Source organism: Hemibagrus wyckioides, linkage group LG20, assembly GCF_019097595.1.
Source record: "Hemibagrus wyckioides isolate EC202008001 linkage group LG20, SWU_Hwy_1.0, whole genome shotgun sequence".
NCBI classification, from domain to species: domain Eukaryota; kingdom Metazoa; phylum Chordata; class Actinopteri; order Siluriformes; family Bagridae; genus Hemibagrus; species Hemibagrus wyckioides.
In genome coordinates, this window is record NC_080729.1 from 17,247,158 (window position 1) to 17,272,685 (window position 25,528).

The 25,528-nt window shown below is 38.9% G+C and overlaps 1 protein-coding gene across 1 annotated transcript; it reads left to right on the forward strand.

Moving 5' to 3' along the window:
- Positions 1-265: 265 nt before the first annotated feature.
- On the forward strand, positions 266-25,515 carry LOC131370797 (uncharacterized). The gene is made up of 22 exons (XM_058418309.1): positions 266-391; positions 560-877; positions 980-1,288; positions 1,371-1,404; positions 1,666-1,688; positions 1,768-1,807; positions 2,834-2,906; positions 8,955-9,002; positions 12,288-12,663; positions 12,766-13,074; positions 18,191-18,304; positions 20,225-20,329; positions 20,504-20,821; positions 20,924-21,232; positions 21,741-21,795; positions 21,964-22,064; positions 23,346-23,401; positions 23,629-23,700; positions 23,865-23,909; positions 24,158-24,202; positions 24,340-24,402; positions 24,477-25,515. Exons 1-21 carry the CDS (start codon positions 352-354, stop codon positions 24,397-24,399), a joined length of 2,850 nt encoding a protein of 949 aa, XP_058274292.1. The 5' UTR covers positions 266-351; the 3' UTR covers positions 24,400-24,402; positions 24,477-25,515.
- Positions 25,516-25,528: the final 13 nt, after the last annotated feature.

Here is a 25,528-nt window from a genome sequence, read left to right on the forward strand (position 1 = left end):
GCCTAAGCTAATTTCTGGATGTAAATTTTGATGAACTGAACTGAACTGAACTGAACTGAACTGAACTGAACTGAACTGAACTGAACTGAACTGAACTAAACTAAACTAAACTAAACTTGATTGTTGTGTCACACAGTTGTATGGCCCGGTTTCAGTAATGGTGAAGAGGGTAGTATTGACAGGGTTTCCTCCCACCAAAAAAACCCCAACAACCTCTTAAAATACACACACACCCTACTGTGGTTTTATATTAGGAAACTTAAACAGGAACTTTTACAGATACTGAATCGACTACGCAGAGGAGTAGAACGCGGAAATAATTTTTTCCCCCAACACTGGAAGCAATTCGCCATGTGCCTCCTTTTTGTTTTCATTCTTTTTTTTATTTCAAGTAAGTAGATTTTTATTATTATTATATTTTATTATTATTATTTATCATCACATTTAAAAATCCACATACAGTCAACCATTTTAAGATGAAAATGTAGTGAAGAATTAAATTAATATGTTAACTATATAATATTTATAGTATTTTTTTTCTGTTCTGTTCTCTGTGCAGATGTTGGTAGTCAGGCACTGATGAAGTTAAGTCTTCAAACTGGAGCGACAGTTACCATCCCATGTCGTTATGATAGTATATATATAACCCATAAGAAATACTGGTGCTCTAATGATCATTCAACATTCAGTTCCTGCACAATTCAGGCGTATGCCAATGAAATAAAGAGGAGACTGACAGTGACCGATAACCCAGCTGAGAGTTTCTTTACTGTGACTCTGAAAGATCTTCAGACAGAAAACACTGGATGGTACTGGTGTGCTGTAGAGATATATGGAGCAGATGTCAGTGAAGGCCTTCAAATCACAGTGAAATCAGGTATTGAACTACAATCTGCAATTAATAAACAAACTTATCAGTGATCTTATGTTGCTAAACATTAATCATACCTAATTGACTATATACATTATTTGTGCTCAGATCCTGATCTGTCAGTGAGGGAGAGAAGAGTGAGAGGTGAGGAAAGAGGCAGCGTCACAGTCCAGTGTCTCTACAGCGCTGCGTATCAGAATACACAGAAATGGTGGTGCAGATTCAAAGACAGGCAGTGCTGGACATTTAGAAAGACTGAAACATCCCAGGATCCATCAGTGCAGCTCAGTGATGATGGGAATAGTTCCTTCAGTGTGATGATGAGTGGACTGAAGAAGAGTGATGCTGGCTGGTACTGGTGCAGTGCAGGATATCTGCAGGTTCCTGTTCACATCAGTGTCACTGATTCACCTCCAGGTATTATCACAAACACTGATCCCAACTTTAACAAATGATGAGCTAGAAATCTTATTTATTTTTATTTTTCTGACTACAACAGTGCCTACAACCACTCACCAAATCAATACTTACAAGTAAGTAAGAAAGCTCCACTTTATTTATGCATGGTGTTGTCCTCTGCAGTTGTATAGGTGTTGTAATTGTATTCTTAAAAGAGGAAAGTGTGCTTAACCTGCAAAACAAACCAGTTAGGTAATAAAACATGCATATCATTTTAAATCTGTATACATAAAAAGACAAGGGACTGCAATCACCATGACCCAATGTATATGAATGAAGGAAAATATTTATAAGTGATGAATCTTAACTTTCTTTTTCTCTAATGTTTTAAACAGATCTGTCTCAAGTCACAATTCAGGTAGCATCAGATTTACATATTTGGAAGAAAAATAAGGAACAGTTCTTCTTAACACATTCAAATTATTTCTCACCAACAGCAGCGCCTGTGACTTCAGTCCCCAGCAGTGATAAAACCATGTAAGGGCAAAAACACCTTCATTCTCTCTTACAGAAAATGTTGAACACTTTAGGCCATGATGTTGTTCCTAGCGTTCAAAACCAGACACTGCAGTATTTAAGCAGTAAGTGAACATGTGACTATTACACAAGATACTTTCTTGCCCGCTCAACTTGGCCATTGGCTTGAGGGTGGTATCCTTATGTGAGACTGACACTAATCCCTAAACAGCTGCAGAACTAGGTATCTCTATCAGACACTATGGGACAACTGAAGTTCCTGAAGACATGATACCATGGCTGTCTCCACTGTAGTAAAAAAATCCCTTTAGGGGAACCAGTCTGCAGGAAAAGCAGTCAACCACAACTAGATTGGCCGTGTGGTTAGGTGAGTTAGTGATGAGATCAGTGATGAAATCAGGAGGTCAGTGATGAAATCTACTGCAAAATGGGACCAAGGTCATTGGGTAATGGGAAGTGGTTCTGGTAGTCTGTATGGAAGTTATCGTGATATTCTAACTTGGGCACATATGGTACACTGCTTCAACATAACGCTTCACATCCATTAGGAGTGTTGGCCACCAGAATGTGTTCTGGAGTTTAGAGGTGCGATGTATCTCAGGATGGCCTGAACTTTGTGATGTATATACCCACTTGATGATTCTTTGTTGTAGGTTGGTGGGTACATGTTTATTAGGGGGGCAGCTGGGAGGAGTGGGTTTATTAGAGTTTGAGCCTGTTGCAACTCTTCCATGATGTTCCATTGTATAGAAGCAATGATAATGGAGGGAGGCAGGATAGGAGTGAGCAGTTGATCATCAGGATCATGACGGCATGAAAAAGCATGTGCTTTACTATTCTTGGTGCTCGGACGATAAGTCACTGTGAAGTTAAACCAGGTGAAAAACAAAGCTCATAGGGCCTGACATGGGTTCAAACATTTTGCATTACGAATATACTGCAGTTTCTTGTGGTTTGTGATTAACTGAAAAGGGTGGGGAGCCCCCTTCAACCAGTGCCGCCACTCTTCCAATGCTCCCTTAATAGAAAGCAGTTCCTGGTTACCGATGTCGTAATTGCTCTCATTCCTCAGGGTTTGATGGGTCGGTTGTCCACCACGGTAATTTGCATGGTGCATGGGTGCATGACCCTGAGTCTAGAAATGCTGAGAAGGTGTGTAAGACATAGAACATTGCAGTGTCACTGACAGTAACGCTCACCTTGCCGGAGTGAAAACCAGGTTTCTCAGGACATGCAGCGTAGTGTTGGCCGGCCTGCCCACAGTAGAAGCAGAGCTGATGCTGTAGTCGACATTGACACTACTTTGGGGACACTTTAGGCTTTCCCAGCTACATATGTTCAAGTCCGCAGGCAGAGGTTGATGATAGGTTTCGGTGTGGACTGACAGTGAGCGTAGACATCGTGCAGGGTGTTGACTCCGCATGAGATTGCCTAATTAGATTGTTAAACTGATGTACTCGGATAGTGGCATGTCCTGGTCTTTACTCCGAGCATAATCAGCTGCTGAATCAGACCCCTGGAGAAGCTGCAGCAATTGCACTCACAGCACACACAGGTCCTAACCGCCAGAGGGAGCCCTCGCACGAATATTGACGGTGCTCATGCTGTTTCCGGTTTTCAGCTCTTTTAAGCAGTTCTCTCCCTCTGGCCCATTGCGAAGCATCGTTTCATAGTGTCTCGTGCCAAGCCTTGTTCCTATATGCTATTTTGCCTTGATGTGTATGACCCTTGCCTGTTTTCTCGTCGATTCTCGGTTTCAGTTCTGGTTTTGATCGCACTGTGTTTGCTTTTCCGGTTTTTGACTTCTCTGCCTGTATTCCTGACTACGATTTCTGCTTACTGTTTTCTAAATAAATATCCGCATATGGATTCAGACCCCGTCGCGTCCGGTGAGTCATTACACAGCGTCAGCCATTTGCGCACACTTAGCATCCTCCCTGTAGGTCTCGGGTTGATGTACAAAGTAAATATTACATTGGCGCAGAAAACATCTGGGGCCTCATGTATCAACGCTGCGTACGCACAAAAGCCTTGCGTACGCCAGCTTTCACGCTCACGGTCGGATTTACTAACAGAGAAATTAACGTGAAAATGTGCGTTCCTCCACGCCAACTTCGTGTCTGGCGTACGTGTTTCGTGTTTTTTGTCCGTTGGCGCCTCTTATAGAGGCAAGAAAGCAAACATTATACAACGAATTATTCTACAAGTCTGTCGCACCAACACCTGTGAGAAACATTGCTATTAATTTTTAATTGATAAAATAGGCTAATTGACATCATATTTTTCTATCAATTATGCAATTAATTGATTCCAAAGGGAACTGGCAGACCACTCAGGTATAAGCCAGTCATCTTTGAGCCGCGCAATGCCAGCTGTATGGGACGGGATCATCCGCATATCTACCAGGTATATAAGGTTCCCATACGATGCAGTTGACCAGCCAAACATTAAAGCGCAATTTGCTGCGATAGCCGGTTTTCCTAATGTAATCGGAGCGATCGACTGCACACACATTGCTATAAAGGCGCCATCTGAAGAAGAATATGCATACGTGAATCGGAAACATTTCCATTCAATAAATGTGCAAATAATATGTGATGCACAAATGCGCCTAACGAATATTGTGGCAAGGTGGCCTGGGTCAACGCATGATTCATACATCCTTACAAACAGCACAGTTGGGATGAGGCTCCAAGCTGGCAGGGTGCGCGATGGGTGGCTTCTTGGTGATGCGTTGATGATTCTATTTAAGTGTTGTGTTTATTTTTTTTTTTGCGTTTAATTATTCAACTGCCTATCAGGAGACCGCGGTTATCCATTAAAGACGTGGCTGTTAACCCCCCTCACCAACCCACAAACTGACTGAGAGCGCAGATACAATGATGCCCATTCTCCCACTCGGTCAGTTGTAGAGCGGGCGATTGGACAGCTGAAATGCCGGTGGCGCTGCCTTGATAGGGCCGGGGGGGGGGATTTTGCTGTTTGATTTTGCCAAAGTGGGCTCATTACATATTTAAATTAATTTATTTGAGGGAGGAGACAGGGTGGGGTTTGGTGCTCATGCATGTGCGCATGTGCGCTAAATTTCAAGTTAATTGGGATGTACAAAGAGAATATGCGTGGGATTCTCCGTACGCAGAGTTTGATACATCTGATTTTTTTTGTCCGTACGCAATGTTTTAGTATTAATTCAACGCAAGTCTTTGTACATGAGGCCCCTGGTCTGCAGAGCCATCAAACATTTTGGGCCAATTTGGAGGGCTTTGGTTGGCTTTGGAAGAGCTTAGAGTGCCTGTAGAAGATGAGTGTAGCTGGTCAGCATCTGCTGGTTTCCCGGTAGGCAAAGTATTCTGCGACATGGAGGCAGACACAGGCTGAGTGGAATCCATATGCATTGTTTTAATAAGATAAAAGAACACAGCAAACAAATCCAAAATCATAATCCACAATCAGAGTCAGTAAAAGCAAGCAAAGAGTCCAAAACACAAACGAGCAATCAGAGGAGCAAAATGAAGCCAAAAGCATAAAGCACAAAAACACAGCAATCAATGAAACATAAAGAGATCATATACAGTGAATCGATGGTACAAAGTACAATGAACGGCTTGGTATGTAGTGTGAGCAAACAATACTGTGCACTGAGTGTAACACGAGATCAGTATTCATGCCCGTAACACCAGGAAGTAAACCAGAAGCAGTTCAGTATTCAGGCAAGGGCTCCCTCCAGTGGTTACATTGTTATTTTGCGATCTATACCAATATTTACACTACCGGCACTGCCGTTAATTTTATTTAGTCAATTTATTTTTTGTAATTTTCTTTTACATAGTTCCCATAAACAGCGCAGCGTGGTGCAGCAATATAATCAGAAAAAGGACCGTTACAGTCAAACCCCACTTTCATTTACAAAAAATGTATAACAAAATTTTGTGAACTAGTCCTAGATTTCTTTTCTTTATTTTGACTGGAAATTCAATTCAGTTCAATTCAATTCAATTTATTTTGTATAGCGCCTTTTACAATGAACATTGTCTCAAAGCAGCTTTACAAAAGAGGAAAACAGAAAAAGGGGAGGGGAAAATGAAAAATAATAATAAAAAATAAAAAATAACTAATTAACTGGAAATAAGAATAAATTATTAAATTCTATAATTAGACTATTTTATCCCTAATGAGCAAGCCTGTGGCAACGGTTGCAAGGAAAAACTCCCTGGGATAGAAAGGAAGAAACCTTGAGAGGAACCAGGCTCAGAAGGGAACCCATCCTCATTTGGGTGACACTAAACAGAAAATAATGTAACTGTAGCTGATTAATGTCCTTTCTACAACAGAAATCAATGACCCATGAGGAACTATTAGGTCATTATAGTTTCTAAGGTCATTATAAACACTAGTTCTTTGCTGTCACGGGCTGACAGATGAAATGGCAGATCTGTGATGGTGTGAAAGTCCCCAAGTGGCTCTGTCCATGGCTGTCTCCTGGGCCACACAGATCCATCCACAGCATCAGTGGGCACCATCAAGCGGCGAGACTCCGACCAGGGGTAGGGCAGCGGTCGCACTGGAAACTGGCAAACACTGGGAGCTCAGGAGTGGGGTGTATAGCTCGACAGAGAAGGTGGAGAGAGAAAGAGAAAGATATTAAGTTTCTGATCATGTGATGCTTAAAGACAATGTAGAATTATGTGTAAAGTGCAGGCAGGGACTCCGGCAAGACTAGCTATGACAGCATAACTAAAAGGGAGAGCCAGAAAGTCACAGACATGAAGGCTTCCCGGGACATAAAGCATCCAACCACTTCACAGTCAGCAAACCTGAGCGACTTGCGAGGGTGGTAAGATGACAGCATCCAACACATCCCAGTACACCAAACACTCTATGACCATGAACCTTCCAGATCTGCTCCTTTACCTAAGAAAACTATACATTAAAAGCTTGACTAAATAAATGTGTCTTCAGCCTAGACTTAAACATTGAGACTGTGTCTGAATCTTGAACACTAATTGGAAGGCTGTTCCATAACATTGGGGCTTTGAAAGAGAAAGCTCTGCCCCCTGCTGAAGCCTTGAGGTACTACCAAGTAACCAGCACCCTTTGATCGGAGTAGGCGTGGTGGATCATAAAAGACTAAAAGATCGCTCAAGTACTGTGGCGCGAGACCATTTAGTGCTTTATAGGTTAGTAACAGTATTTTATAATCAATGTGAAATTTGACTGGGAGCCAATATAGTGTGGCTAAAATAGGAGTGATGTGTTCATATCTTCTGGTTCTAGTTAGGACTCTAGCTGCTGCATTCTGGACTAACTGGAGCTTGTTTATGCTCCTACTAGAACATCCAGACAGTAAGACATTACAATAATCCAACCTAGAGGTAACAAAAGCATGAACTAATTTTTCTGCATCATGAAGCGACAACATATTTCTTATCTTAGCAATATTCCTAAGATGAAAGAAGGCTACCCGAGTGATATTATCTACATGAGCTTCAAATGAAAGACCAGAATCAAAAAGACCATCTACCATTACTCTGTAATCAGAAAGCTCACTTCTAACTGCCTGTGGTCCTAGTACTAGCACCTCTGTCTTGTCCGAATTAAACAGGTGGAAGTTAGTGGCCATCCAATGTCTAATGTCCTTTACACATTCTTCTATCTTAATAAGCTGGTGTCTCTCATCTGATTTAGCTGAAACATATAGCTGTGTGTCGTCGGCATAACAGTGGAAGCTAATACCATGTTTACGAATAATTGCACCAAGGGGTAACATATATAGGGAGAAAAGCAGTGGGCCTAAAACAGAACCTTGTGGAACACCGAACATAACCTTGGTATGCATAGAGAAGTCACCATCAGTCAGTAAAATAAGACCTGAGCCAGGAGAGGGCTGTTCCTTTAACACCAACAACATGTTCTAGTCTATCAAGTAGAACAGTGTGGTCAGTGGTGTCAAAAGCTGCACTAAGATCCAGTAGCACCAGTAGGGAGACACAACCCTGATCAGAAGCCAGTAACAGGTCATTTACCACTTTAACCAGTGCTGTCTCTGTGCTATGATGAGGCCTAAATCCTGACTGATACATTTCATAAATGTTATATCTTTAAAGTCATTAAAGTCATTGATGATCGAAAAACACATTAATATCTAATACAAAAAACATTAACAACAACAAAACATGGCAGTCACAGGCCTAATGTACTAAGACAACTGTAGGTGCGTTTACATGGACACTTTTTAATCAGATTGGACTGAATTCAATCAGATTGATGAATCCGATCACAATCCGAAAGTAATCAGATTGTTATGTGCGTTTACATGACACATGATTAGAATCGGTTTAGATCTTTTGAAATGCGCACAGTCCACGAAAACAGGATTCCTGCCGTTCTAGGATGGACGTACTAGCCACTGCATTGCCACTGCTTCTTTTTGTTCTTTTAAAAAGCAGACTTAATATTTTACATCTTTGGCTGCTAATTAGGAGACAACGAGTGTGTGATGATATGATTCAGACTGCCATTAAAATGCCCCTTCCCGAGCCCAGGACAAGGCGTCTATGGATGAGAGTCCGAAGCAAGGATTGGTGGGACTAGATCGTTTTGCATCACTTCATAGACGAGGAGTGGAAGGAGAATTTTAGAATGACATGACGATCATTTACAGACCAGTTTTGCTTAGCGCCCGCCATTTTACCTATGACAACATCCATACGTCATACGTCATTCTTGCATCATTGCACATGCGCAGAACTTTCCAGGAACATATTCCATCCGATTAAGTGTTTACATGTCCTCTCGATCGGACTAAAAATGGTTTAAACCACCCCTTACCATCCGATTGAAATTTTAATCGGATGTGGCAAATTCCATCCGATTGACGTGTTTACATGACACTTTTTTAATCTGATTGTGCTTCTAGTCCTGTTACGATCGGATTACAAGTGTCCATGTAAACGCACCTTGTAATGTACATAGTTTTGTTGCATGGTAGAGTTACAGCCAAATAACAAAAAAAAAGTTCATCTATCGTCTCTTTTTCTTCTGTGTAACCTGGCAAGAACTCACTACTGAATCACACTACTATGTCTGACACCTCAACACATGCTGTAATACACCCTGTGATTGACCTCTGGTGTGTTTTCTGTTTCAGAGAGCCAGTGCAGTTCTGTATCGCAGACAACTGAAGTATGTGATCTTGGTGACATCGAGAAAATAAGAAGCTGGTATGTTCGACTTATATGTTTATTTTCATACAAACAACACAGTCAGTTGTGTGTTATTCCTTTTCCACTTCCACTTACAGATTCTATCTATCTATCTATCTATCTATCTATCTATCTATCTATCTATCTATCTATCTATCTATCTATCTATCTATCTATCTATCTATCTATCTATCTATCTATCTATCTATCTATCTATCTATCTATCAGACCAGTGGCCTCTAACCTCAAAGCACTTATCACACCCCTCACTGCAGCACACTTCCTCTAACCTTCTAGCTCTGCTCGACTGGTCACACCAAGATTCACATCAAGATTCTCCTCTGTTCACCAGTTAGAATGTAATTTTTTTCTACATAGTATGACCACAAACAACAAACATAGAACCAACATTAGTTCCCCCACGTTCTTTATATATGACTAGTTATACTGCGTATCAGAATACACAGAAGCAGGGGTGCAGATTCAAAGACAGGCAGTGCTAGACATCTAGGTAGACTAAAACATTCCAGAATTCAGCAGTGCGAATGGGAGAAGATCCTTCAGAGTGTTTTATGCTTCAGAAATCCAGTGACGTTCTGCATTGCACACGAATGAAGGATGTAAATCTTGCTGAATTTATCAAACTGGAATATTTTCTTTGTTTTCATAACTGATATTGGATAAAATGTGGTTCAGGGGCTTCAACTGCAATGAAATATATACAGTAAATATACTTTATAATAACTTGTGTATTTTATGTGCTAAAAATAATAATAAAAAAAAAGTTTACAAGGAGTGTTTGTCAATGCTGTATGTCTACCATACTATTATAATATTACTACAGTACTTTACTAATATAATCAGAGCAATGCCATAGTAGATGTATAATAAGGACTTAAGCAGATAGTAGGTTGTAGATAAATATTTACAGAATTGGCACATTATACTGCATTATAATGTTCCAATTATATAGATATTTATCTGCAATACCTGTTGGGCTGCTGACCTGACATGTAAAAGTCAGTATCTTAAAACAGTAGAATTTACATGAAGAATAAGACTAGTAGCATTTACGTATGTTCTTAGTCAACAGAGATTCTCTGTCATATGGCATGAAGACATTTATTTTCTCAACAAGATATTAACCCTGGCTGAAGGAATATTTGTTAGTCATGAGGCTGTTGATTTGAATAAACTTTGTGTTATGCTTCGACATGTTTCTATTTCTCTGATTTGCTACATAACTATATAAGATGTGACCACAGGTTTCAAGCCTCAATAATTCAAACCACTTATATTAACAAACATGATAATGATACTTTTAACAGAATCACAGGGAACCACATGCAGTAATTTTGATAATAAATGAAAGTGAACTTAAATATTAGTCATACAAATTTGTGTTATTCCTCAATCCTACGCATTTGGAAACATTACAAGCTGTAATTAAAACCTGATTTTTAATATGGAGCTTTAATAGCTTTAACCCAAATTAAGTTGAGCAGCTATCACACTTCATGTATGCTGTAGGCTGCTAAGTAGTGCATTTTAGAGGCATGCAGCATACAGCTTAGCAGTTTGTTTTGATGGGTTTCAAGTCGAAAAGACATACAATTTAGCCATACATTTGCTCTGGTTAAGGTGATATCATTAACCAGGGTTGCCAGATTTCAACAAAATATCAAACTTAATTAAATCAAGACCTGAGCCTCCTCTGTCCCATGTTGTAATATATCTTAAAAAAAGAAGTGGTTCTGTACACTGTAGCCATGCAGTCTGCTCTCACATTTTGCTTTTGTTTGCAGAAATCTAGACGATTTAATACCTAAAAAAGTGTCTGCAGAGTATTTCAAACTAGCCCAATTAGGTGTAAAATCAAAACCTTAGCATCCCTGTTATTAACTGTCCTGTTCAAGCATTCTGATTCCTCATAGCACCTGCTGCAGTTCCCATTTTTACCACTAGCTCTATGGCGCTAAATGGTAATCCCTCTAGGATTTAGCATTCTCAGAAATGATTACAAAATCAAGCAAACTCTGCAATATTCGGGGGAGCTTTTTTAAAATTCCTGCAAATTTTCCACAGTTTCAGACCAAGACGCACTGTGTAATGTCATAACAGTACGCAATCAGCCAAAGTCCTCTTTGACTCACATGCATCTATGACGAGTCCAGCTTTTATAGAAAGTCATTACGTAAATTCTGCATGTTGCGTATATATCCGAGCTTATCTCTTCCCAATTTCCTAAAATTGCAACCAAAATTCTGTTCAGACAAAGTGATTTGAAGTACCAAGATACTTTACTCAAATATTTCTAATTTAAATATACTTCATACTGCATATTCAGTGTCCCTGGTTGTGCCAAAATCAAATATGGAACGGATGATCCTCTGTGGCGACAAGAAACAGGAAGCAGCCGAAGGACAACAAAACTATATGTACAGTTTACTCCAGCAATTGCAGTTCTGTGTAATGTTTGTTGAGAAATAGGAAATTTCAGAACAAGAGTTTCTGAAGGTGTTGGAGGTGACAGCAGCCAAAACTTTAAACATAATTCATTCTATTCATTCAAGCAAACACAAACATGCACAAAAATTACTGGCTAGTCTTTTTTTATTCTCTGATGTACTACAGTACTGTAATTAGAGCTGATTGTGTCTCTTTTGGAAGATACAATACACTAACCTACCCTTGCAATGACGTGCGTTTGGCTAAAGACCTCTTATGATGCTATCGTAGTTTATTTAAAGTTTGATGTACTAAAATTTCTTAAAAATGTCTTACTATACTGAACTAAATGTAATTGTTGTGTTACACAGTTAAGGCCCTGTTTCCATAATGTTGAACAGGGTAATACTGACAGCTCCAGGTTTTCATTTTCTCATTGTGTCTATATGTGGAGTTCCTCTATGCATTTTGAGGAATTAAAACATACACTTAAAACATACACACAAAACAAACAATTAAAACATATACACACACACACACACACACACACACACATGCATACACACACCCCCTACTGTCGTTTTATGTTAGGAAACTTAAACAGGAACTGCTTGAGCTTTTACAGATACTGAATCAGCTGCGCAGTGGAGTAGAACGCGAATTGGAACCAATTCGCCATGTGCTGCCTTTTTGTTTTCATTCTTTTCATTCCATGTAAGTACATTTTTATGGCTTCATCATCACATTTAAAAATTCAGATACAGAGTCAACCATTTTAGGATGAAAATTTAGTGAAGAATTAAATTAATATGCTAACTATCTGAATGTGACAAGCAGAAATAAGAAAATATTTTCTCAAAATTAGTGTTTTTTCTTTTCTCTGTGCAGGTGTTGGTAGTCAGGCACTGATGAAGTTAAGTCTTCAAACTGGAGCAACAGTTACCATCCCATGTCGTTATGATAGGAAACATATAACCCATAAGAAATACTGGTGCTATAATGATCATTCAACATTCAGTTCCTGCAAAATTCAGGCGTATGCCAATGAAACAATGGAGAGAGTGACAGTGACTGATAACCCAGCTGAGAGTTTCTTTACTGTGACTCTGAAAGATCTTCAGACAGAAAACACTGGATGGTACTGGTGTGCTGTAGAGATATATGGAGCAGATGTCAGTGAAGGCCTTCAAATCACAGTGAAAGCAGGTATTGAACTACAATCTGCAATTAATAAACAAACTTATCAGTGATCTTATGTTGCTAAACATTAATCATACCTAATTGACTATATACATTATTTGTGCTCAGATCCTGATCTGTCAGTGAGGGAGAGCAGAGTGAGAGGTGAGGAAAGAGGCAGCGTCACAGTCCAGTGTCTCTACAGTGCTGCGTATCAGAATACACAGAAATGGTGGTGCAGATTCAAAGACAGGCAGTGCTGGACATTTAGAAAGACTGAAACATCCCAGGATCCATCAGTGCAGCTCAGTGATGATGGGAATAGTTCCTTCAGTGTGATGATGAGTGGACTGAAGAAGAGTGATGCTGGCTGGTACTGGTGCAGTGCAGGAGATCTGCAGGTTCCTGTTCACATCAGTGTCACTGATTCACCTCCAGGTATTATCACAAACACTGATCCCAACTTTAACAAATGATGAGCTAGAAATCTTATTTCTTTTTCTTTTTCTGACTACAACAGTGCCTACAACCACTCACCAAATCAATACTTACATGTAAGTAAGAAAGCTCTATTTTATTTAGGCATGGTGTTGTCCTCTGCAGTTGTATAGGTGTTGTAATTGTATTAAATTCTCTAAAGAGGAACGTGTGCTTGACTTGCAAAACAAACCAATAAGGTAATGAAAAATGCATGTTCGCTGCAGTTTTACAAACGTAAGTTTCTTGCTTTCTTGAAAAGATGAACATGTTCCTAGTGTTCAAAACCAAACACTGCAGTGTTTAAGCAGTAAGTGAACAGGTGACTATCACACATGATACTTTCTTACGTGTAGAAACTTTCTCATGTCACACAGGAAATGTAAATATATGAAAACATGAAAGAGTAGTCAGCAGAACAAAACAAAACCAAAAGCTCAAGACAAAAACACAGTAATCAATTAAATGTAGATGAGGTCGGTACACAGTGAATTGATAGAACAAAGAAGGGACGGCTTGGTATTTAGTGTGAGCAAACTATACTTCGCACTGAGTGTAACATGAGCTTGGAATTTATGCCTGTAACACTAGGAAGTAAACCAGAAGCAGCTCAGTATTCAGACGAGGGCTCCCTCCGGTTGGAGGAGGAGAGCACAGCTGGTGGAATTGTTACAGAAGACCCCTGCTAAGAGCACCTCCTTCTTCTCCTACAGGGGTGCCCCTGAGGATGGGGTGCTGGACGATTGGGGTGGTGTTGATGGAAAATTTCATTGAGGGAGGGGTCCAGAATGTCATCTACATTGGTACATAGCCCTCCCAATCAACGAGATATTGCATCCATGTACCTTGGCAACGTGAGTCAATGTTAGAACTTACAAGGTATACAGGTGAGCCATCAATGTCCAGGGGTGGAGGTGGGCTTTGTTCTAAGTTGGTGGCAGGTGGAGGTTTATGGGCAGACTTGAAGAGGGAGACATGGACAAATGAAGTAATGTGGGTGTAACTGTAGTAGATAGGTGACTGGGTTAACTTGGCATAGCACCTTGAATGGTCCTATAAATCTTGGACTTAGTTTTTACATGACAGTTTGAGTTTCATGTTTTGTGTGGAGAACCATACCAGTTGGCCTGGTTAATATGGAGGGTGCAAATGTCTGTGATGGTTTGTTTGGTGTTCCTGGCAGTGAATGGCTCTCTGGAGGCAGAACCATTAGTCGACTGGGACATCCAAACTTCCTCCTGACCAGGGAAAGAGGGGTGCTTGATAGCCCAGCACACAATGTAAGAGGGTGAGATTGGTGGAGGAATAAGTTAAGGAGTTTTGGGCATATTCACCCCAGACAATGAACCCGCTCCATCTTTGTTGTTCCATACTGCAGTAGGTCCAAACGAATTGTTCTATTTCCTGTTTTACCTGCTCAACTTGGCCATTGGCTTGAGGGTGGTATACTGACATGAGACTGACTCTAATCCCTAAATCGCTGCAGAATGCCTATCACAGCTGAGAAGTGAACTGGGTATCTCTATCAGACACTATGTCTTCTGGCAAACCGAAGTTCAATGGTAGTAAAAAAATCCCTTTAGGGAAACCAGCCTGCAGGCTTTGAAAAAGCAGTCAACCACAATTAGAATGGGAATTTGGTTATGTGAGTTAGGGAGGTCAGTGATGAAATCTACTGAAATATGGTACCAAGGTCGTTGGGGAATGGGAATTAGTGTGAGTGGTAGTCCGCAAGGCAGTTGTTGTTGATATTTTCACCTGGGCACATATGGTACATTGCTTCGACATAACGTTTCACATCTGTTAGGAGTGTTGGCCACCACAATGCCTTCTGGAGTTTAGAGGTGCAATGTATCCCAGGATGGCCTGAACTTTGTGATGTATATACCCACTTGATGATTCTTTGTTGTAGGTTGGTGGGTATGTAGTGTTTATTAGGGGGCAGCTGGGATGAGTGGGTTCATTAGGGTTTGAGCCCATTGCAACTATTCCATGATGTCCCATTGTATAGAAGCAATGAAAATGGAGGGAGGCAGGATAGGTTCTGGAGTGAGCAGTCAATCATCAGGATCATGATGGAGTGAAAGAGCATCTGCTTTACTATTCTTGGTGCTCGGACGATAAGTCACTGTGAAGTTAAACCAGGTGAAAAATAAAGTTCATCGGACCCGACATGGGTTCAAACATTTTGCAGTACAAATATACTCCAGGTTCTTGTGGTTGGTGATTACCTGAAAAGGGTGGGGAGCCCCCTCCAAGTAGTGCCACCACTCTTCCAATGCTCCCTTAATAGAAAGCAGTCTCTGGTTACTAATGTCGTAATTGCTCTCATTCCTCAATGTAGTCCTCATGTGTAGTGACAGGAAGGATCTGATGGGTAATGAAGAAGGTAGTGATTTTGAGAGGAATGGTGCATGGGACGGTAGGCAGCTGAAGATCCTCCACCAGTTTTTGATGTATTAGGTTGACTGCTGATCCTGAGTCTATAAGTGCTGAGAAGCAATTCAGCTTTTTTGCACCTGTACTGCACAGTGATAAGCTACTGGACATGTGAGTGGATGCTCCTCTGGTGACCTGGGTTATCAACCTGGGTTACCTCACAGGTCAACCACGGTATTTGAGGCTGCAGAACACAATATCAGACATCATAGTGAGCAGCACAGGGGCCCCTCAGGGGACAGTCCTGTCTCCCTTTCTGTTTACACTCTACACATCAGACTTCAGACATTGCGCACAGTCCTGCCAACTGCAGATATTGATGACTCTTGTAGGCTGTATTAGGAGAGGTCAGGAGGCTAAGTACAGGAGTGTAGTGGACAGCTTTGTGGAGTGGTGCAGACGAAATCACCTGCAACTCAATGTCTCAAAGACGAAAGAGCAAGTGGTGGATTCTAGGAAGCAGAGGACTCCCTCAAACCCAATCAGCGTCATGGGCGCTGAGGTAGACATTGTGGACAACTATAAATATCTGGGTGTCCACATAGACAACAAGCTGTACTAGATCAGAACCTCTGATGCACTGTATAAGAAAGGTCAGAGTTGCCTGTACTTTCTCAGGAGACTCATGTTCTACGTTGTAGTACATCTTCTACGTTGTAGTGTGCTGGGGTAGCAGGGAGAATACAGCCGATGTCAACAGACTCAACAAACTCATTAGGAAAGCAGGCTCTGTCATGGGAGTGGAGCTAGTGTCTCTGGCTGAGGTGTCTGAGAGGAGAATGCTGAGGAAACGTCTCAGTATCCTTGACAATGTGTCACACCCCCTGCATGTGACACTGGAGTCCGACTGGACCACATTCAGCCGTTGACTGAGACCATTGAAGACAACCACAGAATGCCACAGAAGGTCTTTCCTTCCAGTGGCCATCAAACTCTATAGCTTCCCCCCTTTTCAGTAGGGAGCAGAGCTGACACAATAAACACTGACTGTCGAACATTTATAACAATTACAGTGTACATTAATACAATATCATGTGCAAAATCATACATGTGCAATACCATACCATGTGCAATATTACATCATGTGCAATATCATATTATACACAAAATCACATCATGTGAAATATCTTATTTATGTGCAATATGTTCTAGTTTCCTAGTACCCTTTTTGTACTTTGAATACATTTCGTATATATAGAATATTTCATTTAATTTATTTTTCATCTATGTTTTTATCTCATTTACATTTTTGAAAACATTTTGTACTTTTGAATACATATATATAGATTATTTGTATTTCATTTATATTTATTTTTCTTGTTATCTGAAGCGGTTTCTGGCAAAAGAATTTCCTTTGGGATTAATAAAGTTCTAAAGTATCTTATCTTGTCTTATCTTCCATTCCTTTGTTTCCGCTTAGAGTATGGGAAAATGAGTGACATAGAACTTTGAACTCGTATGCGATCAACATTTCTCGATCAAAATGAACAAAATTTCAACATTTTTAAAAGGGAATTTTGTAGTTTTTAATGATATATGTCTCTTAATTAAACTCAGAATGATTTTTTAAATATTTGAGGTCAACTTTGAATAATTATACCGACGTTTATTTTTTCGCATAGAAAGAAGCAGCAAACACATCTCAGAGATAATTGTATTAGCTTTTTAAACAAGTATGTTTGAGTACATTTGATTTTATGTACTTTCTGAAAGAAGCAATTAATTTACACCATTTATGGGAATTCTGGCCTATTCCAATAGGCTTATCAGTTGATCTGTGGTTGCCAGTGGTTTGCAAGGGCAGTGGTAGCTCAGTGGTTAAGGTTTTGAACTATTGCTTGGAAGGTTGTCAGTTCAAATCCCAGAACCCCCAAGTGCTGAGTTGTATTATTATTAGTATTTTTTTCAGAGATCTTTTTTCTTTAGAAATAAAATATTCAGTTTTCCTATATAATTTAATTACCATTACAGAGAAAAAAAACACAAAACAACAAAACCCCAGCCCACTGTAAGCTTTGTATTAGCTACTGTACCTCTGTTAGCTACTCTATATGCTTTACTTTGATTGGGTTTTGAAGTTGAAAACTCATATAAATTTTTTTAAAAATGTAAGTAAAAATGATGTTTGGTTAAATTATAATCAGAAAAAGGATCAATACAGTGAACCATGTACTCAAATACTGCACCGTGAGTAGATGTCACCCTAACCCTAGCCCAATCATTACCATTGCGTACAGGCACACTATTAAGATTCCCCACTTAGATTTTGAATTCATTTACAAAAAATGTATAACAAAATTTTGTGAAGTAGTCCTAGATTTTTTCTTTATTTTGACTGGAAAGTCATTAATAATCAAAAACACACATAAATATCTAATACAAAAAAACAATAACAACAACAAAACATGGCAGTCACAGGCCTAATGTACCAAGACAGCTGTACATACAGTAGTTTTGTTGCATGGTCATTGATGGGGTAGAGTTACAGCCAAATAACAAAAAAAAGTTCATCTATCGTCTCTTTTTCTTCTGTGTAACCTGGCAAGAACTCACTACTGAATCACACTACTATGTCTGACACCTCAGCACATGCTGTAATACACCCTGTGATTGACCCCTGGTGTCTTTTCTGTTTCAGAGAGCCAGTGCAGTTCTGTATCGCAGACAACTGAAGTATGTGATCTTGGTGACATCGAGAATTTAAGAAGCTGGAATGTTCGACTTAAACGTTTATTTTCATACAAACAGCACAGTTAGTTGTGTGTTATTCCTTTTCCATTTCACCCTTGGATTTTCTATCTATCTATCTATCTATCTATCTATCTATCTATCTATCTATCTATCTATCTATCTATCTATCTATCTATCTATCTATCTATCTATCACCTAGTTGTACAGAATTTATTATCTTAGTCAGTGGAGCTTCTCTGTCAAACAGTGTCAGTGCATTCAATTTCAATCATCTATTAACACTGTGTGAAGAAATAAGATATTAAGTTGTTGATTACAATAAAGCTAAATGTATCTATGATAAATGTCAGTCCACTCAGGGGCTTGTTCAGTCCCTTGATATATTTGGACACTGGACTACGGCACCTCGCTCCTCTGCCTCTGGGCATCATTACACCTCTGCAGCTGATCCTGAATGCAGATGCAGGACTTGTTTTAAACCTTCCTGAGTTCTCCCACACCATTTCATTGCAATGATTACCCCCCCCCCCCCAAGTGGCTTCCAGTAGCCGCACAAATCAGATATAAAGACTGAGGCTTGCCTACAAAGCCAAAAACAGACCAGCAGCCTCTAACCTTATCACTTATCACACCCCTCACTGCAGCACACTTCTTCTGACCTTCTAGCTCTGCTTGACTGGACACACCAAGATTCACATCAAGAATCTTCTCTGTTCACCAGTTATCATTTTTCATTTTTTACATATAAAAAGAGAAATTATTAAAAAAGAAGACAAAGTTTAATGAGTGGAGCTCATTAAATCACAACCTTAGCATGCCTGTTATTATTGTACTGTCCTCAACTCAACTAAAAATGTTCAAGCATTCTGATTCCTGATGGCACTTACTGCAGTTCCCATTTTGACCACTAGCTCTATGGCGCTAAATGGTAATTTAGTTTAGTGGCGCTAAATTAGTCGTTACATATATGTCTTTACTAGCAGTTTAAAAGATGAATCCAGTTTCAATATTATAGAAATAATGAAATACAGAAAAAAATTCTGCATGTTGCATATATACCCGAGCTTATCTCTTTCCAATTTACTAAAATTGCAACCAAAATTCTGTTCAGACAAAGTAATCAATTACCATGATACTTTACTCAAATATTTCTAATTTAAATATACTTAGCTGTTACTTTACTGCATATTCAGTGTCCCTAAATCAAACCAAAATCAAATATGTGGATATTATGATCGTCTGTGGCAACAACAAACAGGAAGCAGCCGAAGGTCAACAAAACTATATGTACAGTTTACTCCAGCAAATAATAGAGAAGTTGCAAAAATTGCAGTTCTGTGTAATGTTTGTTGAGAAATAGGAAATTTCAGAAATAGAGTTTCTGAAGGTCTAGGAGGTGACAGCAGCCAAAACTTTAAACATTATTCATTCCATTCATTCCTACTAGTGACATATTTGATTCTGTTTCAAACATGCACAAAAAGTTACTGGCTAGTCTTTTTTTGTACTACAGTACTGTAATTAGAGCTGATTGTGTCTCTTTTGGAAGATACAATACACTAACCTACCCTTGCAGTGACATGTGTGTTTGGCTGAAGACCTCTTACGATGCTATCTTAGTTCTAATTTCTGTATTTAAATGTTGATGTACTAAAATGTGTCTTACTAAACTAAACTAAACTAAACTAAACTAAACTAAACTAAACTAAACTAAACTAAACTAAACTAAACAAAACATGATTGTTGTGTCACACAGTTGTAAGGCTCTGTTTCAATAATGTTGAACAGGGCAGTATTGACAGCTCCAGGTTCTATTAAACTTCTCATTTTCTCATTGTGTCTATGTGGAGTTACTCTACGTATTCTGGTTTCCTCCCTCCAAAAGAAAAAAGAAAAACTCTTAAAACACACACATACACACACCCCCTACTGTGGTTTTATATTAGGAAACTTTAAACAGGAACTCCTTGAACTTTTACAGATACTGAATCGACTACGCAGAGGAGGAGAACGCGATTTTTTTCCCCCCAACATTGGAACCAATTCGCCATGTGCTGCCTTTTTGTTTTCATTCTTTTCATTCCATGTAAGTACATTTTTATGGCTTCATCATCACATTTAAAAATTCAGATACAGAGTCAACCATTTTAGGATGAAAATTTATTGTAGAATTAAATTAATATGCTAACTATCTGAATGTGACAAGCAGAAATAAGAAAATATTTTCTCAAAATTAGTGTTTTTTCTTTTCTCTGTGCAGGTGTTGGTAGTCAGGCACTGATGAAGTTAAGTCTTCAAACTGGAGCAACAGTTACCATCCCATGTCGTTATGATAGGAAACATATAACCCATAAGAAATACTGGTGCTATAATGATCATTCAACATTCAGTTCCTGCAAAATTCAGGCGTATGCCAATGAAACAATGGAGAGAGTGACAGTGACTGATAACCCAGCTGAGAGTTTCTTTACTGTGACTCTGAAAGATCTTCAGACAGAAAACACTGGATGGTACTGGTGTGCTGTAGAGATATATGGAGCAGATGTCAGTGAAGGCCTTCAAATCACAGTGAAAGCAGGTATTGAACTACAATCTGCAATTAATAAACACACTTATCAGTGATCTTATGTTGCTAAACATTAATCATACCTAATTGACTATACACATTATTTGTGCTCAGATCCTGATCTGTCAGTGAGGGAGAGAAGAGTGAGAGGTGAGGAAGGAGGCAGCGTCACAGTCCAGTGTCTCTACAGTGCTGCGTATCAGAATACACAGAAATGGTGGTGCAGATTCAAAGACAGGCAGTGCTGGACATTTAGAAAGACTGAAACATCCCAGGATCCATCAGTGCAGCTCAGTGATGATGGCAATAGTTCCTTCAGTGTGATGATGAGTGGACTGAAGAAGAGTGATGCTGGCTGGTACTGGTGCAGTGCAGGAGATCTGCAGGTTCCTGTTCACATCAATGTCACTGATTCACCTCCAGGTATTATCACAAACACTTTGCAGTTAATAATTTAACATACATTATGTATAACAGAACATTTAGGTGCACAAACCTTATTCTATTTTATGAATCAAATAATTTATGTAATTTAGTATTAAAGAAACAGACAGGAAATTACTATAATGTTTATAGTCCCTTTCCATGTGTATATTAAACAAGTGGTTGACTGAGAAATTGGCTAAAATATTTAAAATACTTCAACATCAAAGATTTTAAGGTAATCATCGTTGGTCAATCATAAAGAATCAACATTAAAGTTCCCATATACCAAATGGTAAATAAATTCCAAAGATTCAGAGATTTAATTAACACAAGTAATTTAATTGTTTATATTTAATTGTTAATATAACATAACTTAATATAACTTATTAATATAAAAACTGTATCTTTTGCATACTACATTGAACTTTTACCACTCTTTTACTTGGTCATTTTGGGTGTGCACATATTTACACATAAAAAAAAAAAACCTGTTCTGTCATTTCAGTTTCTCCGAATTTGACCACAACAACAGAATCAGGTCTAAATCAAGGTGGTTCCATGTAAGTTCTGTCAGCTTAATATTAGTCTTTCAAGTTTAACAGAAATTCATTTTCATAGTGCCTTTAATACAGCTGTACATTTTCATCAGTTCTATTTTTTTCACACTGATGTAAAAGAACTTCTGCAAATCTAAATGCCCATAAGGTCATGAACTGTCTGCATTGTAGGCCTGCGACTCTGCCTGTCTGGGTCCTGGTGGCTGTGGGACTGGGGCTACTGCTCATTCTCGTCAGCACTGTAATTTACCTGCACGTGAGAAAGACATCCAGTACGTGTTCACTTCTGTTTCTGAAGTCTTTCAGAGATGTTTTCACTGTTTTACCGTTTAGAGGTTTACTGTTTACAAAAATGTATTGAATGACAATTTTATGGTTATTCAAAGTCAAAGTCAAAGTCAAAGAAGCTTTATTGTCACTTCAACCATATATAGCTGATGCAGTACACAGTGAAATGAAACAACGTTCCTCCTAGACCAAAGGTGCTACACATAACACAGACAAAGTACAGGGACGCAGACAAACATAGAGCTAAACATAGAGATAAAACTAAACTATACTTAAGGTGCAAGAAAAACTCGACGTACAACAGAAGTGCACAGGATGACAAGACAAGACAGTGCAGACAAACAACATGTAGACCGACTCTGAGCAAAAGAATAGTGTAGACAGTGAGTGCAAATATTATAGTGACACATGTAAACAGGATCAATGTAAAGTGTAATGTAAAGTGACGTGTGTGTGCAAACAGGACAATTTGTGTGTGTGTGTGTGTGTGTCCAGCACAGTTCAGTTCTTTCAGAACACAGTTCTCAGTTTTGTTTTGTTATTTGTGCGTGTGTGTTGTGTGTGTGTGTGTCCGTGTCCAGCACAGTACAGTTTTTCTGTTGAGACCAGATCTAGGTGTGTGTGTGTGTTTATTTTGCGCTGAGAGATCAGATCAGATTTTTAAGGATATACTACACATAATTAGGTACTGACCTCCATTCCTGTGTTCTTTGAAGAAAAAAAAGAAAGAAAGAAAAACAGGAACAGTAATAACAGGAAAAAAGTGTATTTTAACAATGATTAAGCGACATGACCAGGACAGAGCTAGGTTAAAAAAAAAAAAAAAAAAAAAAAGCAGGAAGGAAGCAACATTTTGCAACAGCAAGTACACAGTTAAGCAAGGAATATAACACAGTAGTGTGGACTCATAAAGGAGAATAAATGCACACAGATTTTGACCATTTTCCAGCTAAATAAACATTCAATAAATGGCTTCTTACAGAAAACCTGATGACACCACTGACTGGTGATGATCAGTGACATATCTGTTTATTATTATGACCATATTATTGGGCTTAAGTTATGAACTACCTGCCATGCAAATCTGTATGAGATCGCTGTTACTATAAACAGTACTACTGCAGTATTAGAAAATATATTGTTATACGACGGCGCTGCTAAATCCCTGAATCCGACTGCTTAGGAGGTGTTGATTAATTTTCAAGTTTTTCACCCAAATGTACATTACTGACCTTTATAACCTGTTTTAAACATCACACTTCCAGAGAAGGAAAATCGAACGAGGACCAGAGTGAAGAGCAATGACTCCACTGCTCACACAGTTAGTATTGTATCAGATGCATGCTATATTCATCAGTAACCTAGTTTTGCTAATAGTGTTTCTGTTGGTGTTCATACATATGGGGCACTGCCTTTACACTTCACTTGACGTTACAATCCACATACTTTACATTTTATGTAAAATAGCACACTTAATATCACACTACTCTACATGCCTGTACTATTCAGGGATCACAAATAACGATAAATAAATCCTCACATCCGCAGCCACCGTCAGCACTGGATCGTGAAGTAGATGTGACCTACACCTCTGTGTTCAAAGCAACCAAAAATCAAACTGTAAGTAAGCCTGTAAAGGACAGAGCAGGGGTTTGTTTCATTTGAAAATATCTCCTTTGGAGATTTGTATTTTATTATCTGTACTAAGAGTAATATAATGAATTGGTCATATTAGTAGTAATCAGAAATTATTATTAATAAATTATTATTAACTCATTTTTCAGCATTCTCTGATAGTCAAAGATGATGAAGCGACTTACGGAAATGTGGTATGGAAAAATTTACTATAAATAAAATATTTTTAAAAAGTTCCCACAAAATATATATATATATACACAATATATATATATATATATATATATATATATATATATATTATATATCTTATATATCTTATTTATTGGTTTTGTGGTTACTAGATGCTAGTTTCCAGAATTGTGCTTCCATAGTGATTGTGTTTATTACTAAAGAATACTGTATGCTTTATCTTTAATCATTATAACTGACCCATTTACAGAATTCTTCCACAGTCAAAGACGATGATGTGACCTATGGCAATGTGGTACGAGAAATGTCTTATTTACAAGCTGGTTTCACACCAGATGTTGGATTTTACTTAGCTTTTATAATTGGAAATTATAATACACAGCTTGGTCATAATGAGATATTTTCCCTGTGCTATATCTGCCCCATTTCAAGATTTCCCGGACTTCTCCAAGAGTTGATGGGGTGATTTACAGCACCGTAATGAAAGAGTAAGAGGTGAGAAACACAGACTGAAGGATGAAATGCACTAATAGACTACAAACATCTATTCATTCATCTATAACAATCAGTTTATCCAGGTCAGGGTAGATCCAGAGCCAGTCCTGAGAACACTAGATGCAATGCACTCGATCCGCTGCTTGGGAGATTACAACAGTCCACGCGTTCATACACTGGTTCACACCAAGGGGCACATTAGAGAAGCCAATCTATGTTCAAGCAAGTTTTTTGTGGGAAGGAGAAACCAACACAGAACTCAGGTCAATCTCGGGACCCTGAAGACTTTGTGTCATCATTCATGCCCATGGACTTTTGTTTTGTGGTCCTACTGCAAGAGATACTTTGTGGCAATGTCTTATATAGAAATATTAATGATTTCCTGCAGATGGATCAATTGATTTATCTTTAAAGGCCAGTTTATGCTGGATGAAGCTTTTTTTGGACTCACTGTCTCATGCAGTGCTGGAGCCGTGTGCTTGTGACAATGACATTTGATTGTGCTAGTAAATAAACTGTCCAGCATGTGTCACCATAGGCCAAGGGTTTGTTATGGGAAAGTTTGTTGCCAATATATGCTTTTAAGGCACATTTTTAAGGTTGGGGTTCAGGTTAACATGTGGTCTTTGGTATGGACACTAATGTAACTTTATTTTTTGTCACATATATTGTACATTACAGCACAGGGAAATTCTTTTCTTCACATATCCCAGCTTTGGAGGTTGCCGTGACTTTGTGCCTCTGGAGCAGAGGGGGTTAAAGGGCTTGCTCAAAAGCCCAACAGTGGCAGCTTGATGGTGCTTTGAACCGCAACCTTCCAATCAAAAACCCAGAGCCTTAACCACTCGAGATACCACTGCCCCCAAGTGACGGTTTCTTATATAATTCACCCGTTTGCATAGAACTCAAATTTGGTCTACCAAAGTGGTCTACCACATCTCTGATGTACACAGCTTTCATTTTTCGCTCCCTTATTCATATTTCACTTGTAATAATAATTTAAACTTTGTATTTAAAGGTATAATTATTTTGTATTTGGATGTATTATTACTTTTTCTGATATGTACTCTTTAAATGGATTTTGAATGTTGCATAAATAAAGATTATACCGCACCACGGTTGAATG

Coding starts and splice junctions, on each gene's coding strand:
- LOC131370797 (XM_058418309.1), top strand. CDS start 352: ATGTGCCTCCTTTTTGTTTTCATTCTTTTTTTTATTTCAA. Junction 1,405..1,665: donor CACCAAATCAATACTTACAA/GTAAGTAAGAAA, acceptor TGTTTTAAACAG/ATCTGTCTCAAGTCACAATT. Junction 2,907..8,954: donor TGGGTCGGTTGTCCACCACG/GTAATTTGCATG, acceptor TTTCTGTTTCAG/AGAGCCAGTGCAGTTCTGTA.